Here is a 9600-nt window from a genome sequence, read left to right as displayed (position 1 = left end):
CCGCGGGACATTTCGGTTTCCTCCTCCTCCCCCCGGCCCCCCCTTCGGGAGTCAGAGGCCTTCTTTCCCCAGGCCGGGCCTCGAACCCCTGGGCGGCGCGGGGGGGGGGGTGAGTCAGCGGCGGGATTCCCTGCTGCCGCGTCTGCGGTGACTCAGCGCCCGGGGATGGCCCCGGCCGGGTTAAAAGGCAGCCGCCGTGCCTGGCGGCGCTCAGATCGCGGGAGGGCTAGGAGGGGCTTGGCGGGGCTGGGTGGCTGTTTGGCTTTGCAGCCCCCGGGCGGATGATGGGCCGGCTGCGGGGCGCGCTGATGCCCCTGGACCCCCTGGGCAACGCCGGGCTGCTGTGCCAGGCCTGCGGCTTCCTGCTCATCGACCCGCAGCAGGCGGAGTGCGGCCACCGCTACTGCCTGGGCTGCGTGAAGAGGCTCTTCAGGTCGGTGGTGCCGGGGCTGCCTTGGGGGGGGGGAGGGCGATCTAAGGGAGGGGGGCCTCTGCCGCCTTCCAGCCCCTTTGCTTTTTCGTGGCCCGCGTTGCCCCAGGAGGTCTGTCCAGAACCATTGGGTTAAAATTAAAAGAGAATATTTTATATATATATGTGTATATATATATATATGTGTGTATATATGTGTGTGTGTGTATTCTGCATGCCAACATTGTGCAGGGGGTTGGACTAGATGACCCTGGTGGTCCCTTCCAACTCGATGATTCTGTGGTTAGGTGGCCATCTGTCAGGAATGCTGATTCTGTGACCTTAGGCAGATGATGAGAGGGAAGGCATCTTGGGCAACTTGGTCACTGGGTGTGTGTGTGGAGGAGGTAGTTGTGAATTCCCTGCATTGTGCAGGGGGTTGGACTAGGTGATCCTGGTGGTCCCTCCCAACTCGATGATTGTATTATTCCTCTGGAATTAGGGTTGCCAGCTCCGGTTGGGAAATCCGAAGATTTAATTTTAAATTAAAATAAGAATTGATTTTAGATTAAAATTAAAATTTTCGATTTCCATCTCTAGACATTAGGAAGAACTTTTTAACCGAGCGGTTCCTCTGTGGAACAGGCTTCCTCCGGAGGTGGTGAGCGCTCCTTCCCTGGAGGTTTTTAAGCAGAGGCTAGGTGGCCATCTGTCAGCAATGCTGATTCTATGAACTTGGGCAGTTCATGGGAGGGGGGGCATCTTGGCCGTCTTCTGGGTACTGGGGGTGGGTGGGGGGAGGTAATTGTGAGTTTCCTGCATTGGGCAGGGGGTTGGACTAGATGACCCTGGTGGTTTCTTCCAACTCTATGATTCTGTGATTAGATGGCCATCTGTCAGGAATGCTGAGTCTGTGACCTTAGGCAGATGATGAAAGGGAAGGCATCTTGGCCAACTTGGTCACTGGGTGTGTGTGTGGAGGAGGTAGTTGTGAATTCCCTGCATTGTGCAGGGGGTTGGACTAGATGATCCTGGTGGTCCCTTCCAACTCGATGATTGTATGATTCATCTGGAATTAGTGTTGCCAGCTCCGGTTGGGAAACACCTGGAGATTTTTTTTGGGGGGGGGAGCCTGAGGAGGGTGCGGCTTGGGGAGGAGAGGGACTTCAACGGGGTATGATGCCATAGTTGTGAGGGTTGTAAAGATTGAGAGGTGGAGATCAGAGATAGTCCTGACTCCTCAGCCAGGCACTGATATTTATTATTATCCTGTAGGGCTCCCTCTACAAAAAAAACCCTTCCATTTTACTTTGTTTGGTACAAGGGGTGTGCACATCTTTAAAAGGATGTCCCCATTTCTTTCCCATTTTCTATACTAACTTAAATTTCCAATTCACTCTATAAATTAAAATAAGAGATTAAAATTTATTACAGTAGCTCTCTGATAATAACAGCTCTTGGATTCCTACTGTATCCTAGGAGTGCACTAGTATTTCCAAGAGTCCCTATAATGCCATAGAGTCCACCTTCCAAAGTGGCCATTTTCTCCAGGTGACCTGATCTCTGTCCCCTGGAGATCTCCAGCTACCACCTAGAGGTTGGCAACCCTATCTGGAATCTTCTTCCTCCTGATGTTTCTCACACTGTTTCCCAATGCGCTTTTGTGTTTTACTTGCCTGATTCTGGGTTAGAGCGCTGGCCTATCTAGCTTAGCACTGTTTACGTTGCCTGCCAGTAGCTCTCCAGGGTCTTGGGGAGGGGAAGATATTTCCCATCACCAGGTCCTTTAACTAGAGGCGTCAGGAATTGAACCTGGGACCTTCTGGGCCACTGAACAGGATTCCCCTCTGAATGAATTGTTGTTTTATTGGAATTATAATTGCTATGATGGCAAGCCCCTCTTCAGAACGAACAACAAATGTGAAGGATTTGGGGGGGGGGGTGCAAAGAAGAAAGGGATCAGTCCGGTGGAGGGTATGCATGGAGATGAATATGGGATTTTGTGTGTGGCAGGGAGGAGACCTTCAAAGCAAACATTTCTATTTCGAAACTGCATGATATTAATGTTCCGTTTTTCTTCCCACCACAGGGACGTGGACAGGATGGTGTGTCATGCTTGTAGGGAAGGACTGAGCCCCAGACAGGTGAGTGGAACTTCAGCAAACCTAAGGCCCAAACGACTTGTTGCCGTAAACGCGCAACGGCCTCTGAAAACTTTGTTTGATTTTCCCTTGCCTCTCCGGGTGGGAAGAATAATTAACCACGATCTTACAACCTTGTGCGACTCCTTGCCCCGTGTTGTTGATTGCCATTGGTTCGGACCGGGCGGGGGGGAATAGAAACACGAGAAAGCTGTCCTAGAAGCTATGTTGGTTGTGGAACGCGTGGCTGCCATTTTCAGCGGCAATGATGCGTTTAAGGTATAAGTTGTTTTGTCCTTAGTCAGAGGCTGCTTAAGTAGCTCTCTGGGGAAAGGATGTGGACAAAACTGGGGGGGGGGGGGGAAGGGAAGTAACCCAAAATAAATTGAATTAAGATCCAACGAAAGTTAAAACAATATAAATATGGGCTCAATATCTGTAGGTTACAAGCATAGATCTAAACAAATATAGATATTTATTATGATGTTTCTTTTAAAAAATGTGTCTTGGCCCAAATAGTAGCCCCACAACTTTACATAAATAAAAAAGGACAATTATTGACCCTGACCAGATGCGTTTTTGGCCCTTCCTCAGTGGTTAAATAATATTAATCATACAAAAAGGCCCCAGACATTGAAAATAGTACATGAATAATCTCAAAGCTAGACCAAGAAGAAATGAAATAATAATTTCTACATTTCTCGCAGCATCTCTAAGGGGCCTAAATCTTTTTTCAGATTCAGAGAAGCTGCTCTTTCTCCTCTCAGACGGCGATCCAGTTGTTTCCTACAAAGTGTCACTCTTTGCCTTAGCGGCCAAGAAAATCCAGGCTAAAGATGTTTTTAATCAGGGTGTTTAATGCATCTAATTACTAGCTTTTTTTGGGGGGGGGGGTCAGGCTGTTTTAATGTTACTATTTATGATTGGGTTTTGTGTGACAGATGGTGATGGCTATCGGCCACAACCGATAAACTTTTATCGTGTCGTAATAATAATTCTCAGTGACCACAGGCAGAGATACAAGTCGAAGGCCTCTTAACTGAATGTCTTGCTGCCACGGTCAGGTACTCGCATCTTTGATGGTAACGCCGTTTGTTACCTTTCTTGGTCAAAAGATGTAGTGATGTCTGGAGCCAATACTAATATATTAGTGCCTGTAGAGAGAAAGGTACCTACGCTGAATTACCATCAAAGATTTGCATACCTGACCAAGACTTTTACGCATGCTGAATAATGCACTTTCAACCTGCTTTCAATGCACTTTAACGATCATTTGCAAGTGGACTTTTCACACAGTAAAATCCACTTGCAAAGGGCATTGAGAATGGATTGAAAGTGCATTATTTGGCACATGTGAAAGCACCCTAAGTAAGAGCCTTTTGGCTTATATTTCTGCCTTTGGTTACAGAGAGTTATTATTATTACATTTCATCTTGGTCTAGATGTGAGATTATTGACAAGGGAAAGGATGTGGGTCAGTCTTCAGGATCATCAGCTAACACCCTGCACCTTTCTCTTTCCATCCTCAGTTCCACAGTGACAAAGCTGCAGAAAACGATGTCCTCGCCACTGAAGTTGGTTGCCCAAATTTTGGCTGCTCCTGGTCTGGAACTCTGATATCTTATCAGGTATCTAATGAAGATTCTTTCTCCCCCCGCCCCTTAATAGTACAGCCCAGGGCTTTTGGGAGTGAGGGGTTTCAAGGTATTTTCTGGACTGCCCTTTCCTCCATGTGTTTTTCAGAGGCCATTTTTGCATGGTCAATTTTGATGCTCGCTCATTTAAAATGTGACTTTAAAAATGCCTTTTCACAGTCCCGACGCAAAAGGAGAAGTTCCACTTCCCCCACTCGCCTGCTCCTTTGTTCCTGTTTGCATAGCCATTAGCATATGCATAGCTAACGCGCTACTGTTGTTTTGCATTGTTCCTTGAGGGGGATTCTTCGCTGCAAACACCAAAGGTCGCGTTAGATGGGCTTGAAGCAGGTATGCGCCGGCTTCACAGTCACTTCCAGAATGACGGTTCAGCATGCAAAATTAAAAAAAAATATGTGGGGCAATTCAGCCTGGAACGCGCTGCTAATTACCATGCAAAAGTGGCCAGAGGGTTAAATAATGTACTCCCTTGCCCAAAACAAAGAGCATGACTCCACCCACCCCTCTTCAACCTCCCTGATTTTCTGGCTTGTTCTGATTCAGGAGCACGTTTGCCCCTCTGTGGCTCAATGTGGAACTGCAAAGGAATCTGGCTTGGCTCTCGGGGATCAAGAGATTGTCGAAGAAAGGAAACTCTCTCGGAGCTCCAAAAACACCAGCATGGTACGTTGTTGAGGAGGCAAAGGAGCTCAGGACGTGGAAGCAGATTTAGCAAGGCAGTTGTTGGGACAACAGTAGATGTTGGACCCTAAACACACAAACATTAACTTTTAAGATTGTGGGGGACAGCGTCCCAAAAGACATTAAAAATAAAACTAAGGCCTCGTCTACTTACGGGGAGGTCTTACCACAGAGTCCCTGACAATGCCTAGAGAGACTTGAAAGTGACAAAGGGCAGCTGTAGGAATCACTGGAGACTCTGTGGTAAGAAATTCCTGTTAAGTAGATCAGGTCTTATTTGTCTTTTTAACAGGACCTGGGGGCGGGCTTGGCAGCCCTATTAATTTGCGACTTTGTCCTCCAATTTGAGAAAAGTGAATGACATAATTTGTAAATATTAATGTATCCTTTTTTTAAAATAAAGTTTTTATTGTTTTCTCATTTTATACATCATAAATCGTTTTCCATTAATACTTAACAATATAAAATTGAATCTATAAAAATTTCTAATCTAAGAAATAATAAAACATAATGGACTTCCCCTTCACTCTCTTCTGTCCATAGTTAAATTGTATATACTTTTGCTAACAGTATAACCCCCCTGCTCAGTTACTTTATAAGTATCTTACTTAATCTAATTAATATACCTGTAATCATCCTAATCTTTTCACTATACCAAATAAATGTGAGGGATTAAATCAAAGAGTATCCTTTAAAATGACCCATTGAAAAATATTTTTCACAATAAGTTCTCCACACCTCCCACTCCCCCAATATTAATGTATCCTAAGGGCAAGGATGGGTGGGGGGAAGCAACAGGAGCAAGCCTCTTTTGTTGCTCAGACAAAATAATCGAGTCTGACCTGGAAACTTTTCATGGGAATCGTGCCTTGCAGTGTAGCTTTGCTGGCCATCCTTTAGCCCCCTCTTGTGGCCAAAACTGAGTGGTGCTCACAAACTGAAGCGCCAGTTGCGGGCTCGAGCCCTTAAACCAAACATGAGTCCCGGTGTCAACTCTCGAATCTCTCCCATCCTCAGGGCGACTCTTCTTTGAACACAGAAGCTGTCCTGTTGCGTGTGGAGTCCCTGGAGCTGATGGTGGTTTCTCTGCGGCGGCAGCTGAACAGCCAGGTGGCCACGGTGAAGTCTCTCCAGCGCTGCTGTTCCCAGTATGAGAAGATGCTGAGAACCTCTCAGGAGATTCACGGGAGCTCCTGCAGAGGCAAAGGGTCCGAGCCGCCATCGTCGGAGTTGATCAGCACCAACGGGACGCTGGTGTGGAAAGTGGAGAACTTCTCCAAGCTCCTGAGGGACTCCACTTGCGGGAAGAAGCGTTCCGTCTACTCCCCGGTCTTTGCCACCCATGCTTTTGGATACCGCCTCTGTGTCCGGATGTACCCTGACGGAGACGGCATTGGCAAGGGGAGCCACCTTTCCCTCTTCCTTGCCTTGGCCAAGGGGCCCTACGACGACGTCTTGCCGTGGCCCTTCCGGCAAAAGGTCACCTTCCTCCTCCTGGACCCCACTCGGAGGAAGCCACCGCTGAAGGAGACCTTCCTGCCAGATCCTCACAGCGCCTCCTTCCACCAGCCGCGCGAGAGGCTCAATGTCGCCAGCGGGAGCCCCCTCTTCGCCGGCAAAGCCCAGATTCCCAACTACCTCAGGGACGACGTGCTATATCTCAAAGTCGTGGTGGATTTGGCAGGGATGGACGCTTGAGGCCAAAAATCGACGAGGGAGAATGAATGGTTGTCCTTGGACCCTTACCTTTCCAAAGTTCTTCAGATCCCCTTCCCTTCCACCTATCCCCTCAGTTGTCTCCACTACAATTCCCGTTCCAATGTGGGTATTCCACTACCTCTTGGAAAACTCTAAAGTCTGCAGAACCATCCTTGTTCTGTGAATTATGCAATATCAGCCCCTGATATACACTCAGGTGAACTTTCTGAGCCTTACAAGATGGCCGTAGCACTTATGACTACTGACACATTTGTGACAGTCTGCTTCTGCTACATGCACAGATACTGGTGGTGGGGTTTGAGTAGGCTTTTCGCTGCTCAAGGGTTTGTTATATGCTGTGGCGTAGTGGTTAGAGTGTCAGACTAGGATTTAGGAGCCCTGGGTTCAAAACCCACACTCAGCCATGAAAGTCACGTTCTTTTTTTTCCCCCTTCAGCCTAGCCTGCCTCTCAGGGTTGTTGTGAGGGTGGAACCCCTGTGCGCCGCCCTGAACTCCTTGGAAGCAGAGCAGGATAAAAATGTAAGCAGGTGAGGGAGATAGGATGGGGACCACGTTCCACATCCATCTTGACCAATTGATCACGTAAGGACATAAAGAAAGACCATGCTGGATCAGACCAAGGCCCATCAAGGCTGCTCACGCAGCGGCCAACAGTGTGTGCCTCAAATGGGGCATAATGCGCCTCTGTCCTGCATTCTCTCCCATTTTTGCATTGTAGTGGTTCTGAACTGCAGCGGACGGATGTTTTAAGGCCTTCTGAGGTAAGCTCCCTGCAGCTTCAGGCCCTCTGATCACTCTGGGAAGATTGCGCCTTTCCCCCCACCCCCTTATATCAATCAATCAATCAAGTTTTATTCCGATACAATATCAGCTCTGAATAAAAATCAAAGTTGGGTTTAAAATAATAAAGTAAAATAATAAAATGTTGATGATTCTGGGAAGGAGGATTTGAAGAGGAGGAGGAAAGATCTTCTATGGGGAAGGGTTTTCAATTAGCCGTTTACGAATCCCACTAGACCGGAGGCAAAATTTGGCTACCTGAGTGGCTATCTCCCGACAGGAGTCTGCTAAGAGAAGGGAAACTTTAGCTTCCAATTTCCCAGGAAAGGATGACTTTTTCCTTATATGGAATACCCCAACTCTTTAGCTCCCCCTAGTGGACTCAAGGTTACATGTGCACAGTTTTGAAATGGGAGGAGCCATTTCAGAGAAAAGATCCGGCATCTTTTCCCAATGAAATATAGGAATATATATATATATATATATATTCTATTGGCATATCCTTGTGAGGCTTTCCGGTCTGTATGTGTGTGTTGACAAGTGTGCGTTAATGCCCTTGGAGATGTAAATTTGATTTATGCTGCTGGTATGTGTGTGTTTTCCTGTTGGTCAGCAGCAGGATACAGCTAAGCGTGATTTTTTTTTTAGAAAAATTCACATTATTGTTTGTTAATCACATTTGTACTGCACTTTAAAAGAAAAATTGCACCGGGCTCTGCAATCCTGCTCGCTAAGAATTTCAAGTCCTCGGATACAATGACAAAGCTTTCTACCTCACAGTTGTATTTATTGAAAGCCAAATCAATATTTATTATGCAATAATAGTACACAATTGTTATTATGCAGATTACAATATTAAAAATTATTTATATGATTGACTATCTTATGCTGGTTCTTAGAGGGGGGGGAACACAATTGTATACCCAGCAGGGCACTGCAGCGGAGACAGTGTTAGTTATCGATCCCTGTCTATGATGGTGGAGGATAATGCCATCAAGTACGGTTGCCAACCTCCAGGTACTAGCTGGAGATCTCCTGCTGTTACAACTGATCTCCAGCCAATAGAGATCAGTACCCCTGGAGAAAATGGCCGCTTTGGCAATTGGACTCTACACCGTTGAAGTCCTCCCCTCCCCAAACCCTGCCCTCCTCAGGCTCCACCCCAAAAACCTCCCACCGGTGGCAAAGAGGGAGCTGTCAACCCTGCCGTCGAGCCAAAGCTCACGGCAACCCAGAGCTGGCAACTGGGTAGGGAAATTAAATTGGGGAACTCCCTGCCCCAGGAAGTGGTGATGGCTGCCAGCTTGGAGGGCTTTAAGAGGGGAGTGGACATATTCATGGAGGAGAGGGGTATTCATGGCTATTAGTCAGAATGGATACTAGTCATGCTGCATGCCTGTTCTCTCTAGTATCAGAGGAGCATGCCTATTATTTTGGGTGCGGTGGAACACAGGCAGGATGGTGCTGCTGCAGTGATCTTGTTTGTGGCTTCCTGGAGGCACCTGGTTGGCCACCATGTGAACAGGCTGCTGGACTTGATGGGCCTTGGTCTGATCCAGCAGGGCCTTTCTTATGTTCTTAAATACCTGGAGATTTGGGGGGTGGGATTTGGGGAGGGTTTTCAAGGCGAGATGTCCAGAGGTGGTTTGCCATTGCCTGCCTCTGCATAGCCACCCTGGACTTACTTGGTGGTCTCCCATTGAAGTACTAACCAGGGCCGACCCTGCCTAGCTCCCTAGATCTGATGAGATCAGGCTAGCCTGGGCCAGCTAGTTGAGATCCTATTTATGATGCCTCCCCATTATTCTGTAACTGTGGTTAAACAAATGAGGATCCATTAACACTGAGGCTTTAGTGGGGGGGGGGGCTTCAGTGATGTTCCAGCCCCCTTCCGGAATTTTCAGTTTTAATTTATTTTTTATTTTTAGTTTCTAGCCCCTTTGACAATTAGGAAATTGAAATTGTTCAAGACTTTCTATTCCTTGGCTCCACCATCAACCAAAAGGGAGACTGCAGCCAATAAATCAGTACGACATTGAGAGTGGGAAGGGCAGCCATGAAGGAGCTAGAAAAGATTCTGAAGTGTAAGGATGTGTCACTGGCCACCAAGATTAAGTTAATTCATGCCATCGTATTCCCTATTACTACGTATGGGTGTGAAAGCTGGACAATGAAGAAAGCTGACAGGAAGAAAGTAGATGCCTTTGAAATGTG

At 47.2% G+C, this 9600-nt stretch overlaps 1 protein-coding gene across 1 annotated transcript; it reads left to right on the top strand.

Annotated features, from left to right (window-relative positions):
• The first annotated feature begins 281 nt into the window (after positions 1–281).
• On the top strand, positions 282–6584 carry LOC130473142 (TNF receptor-associated factor 2-like). Its single transcript, XM_056844675.1, has 5 exons — positions 282–433; positions 2499–2553; positions 4080–4178; positions 4749–4868; positions 5904–6584. The coding sequence occupies exons 1-5, from the start codon at positions 282–284 to the stop codon at positions 6582–6584; spliced, it is 1107 nt and encodes a 368-aa protein (XP_056700653.1).
• Positions 6585–9600: the final 3016 nt, after the last annotated feature.

This window comes from Euleptes europaea, chromosome 1 (genome assembly GCF_029931775.1).
Source record: "Euleptes europaea isolate rEulEur1 chromosome 1, rEulEur1.hap1, whole genome shotgun sequence".
NCBI classification, from domain to species: Eukaryota; Metazoa; Chordata; class Lepidosauria; order Squamata; family Sphaerodactylidae; genus Euleptes; species Euleptes europaea.
The sequence above is the reverse complement of the archived record's forward strand: the minus strand, read 5'-3'. Positions and strand labels throughout refer to the sequence as shown.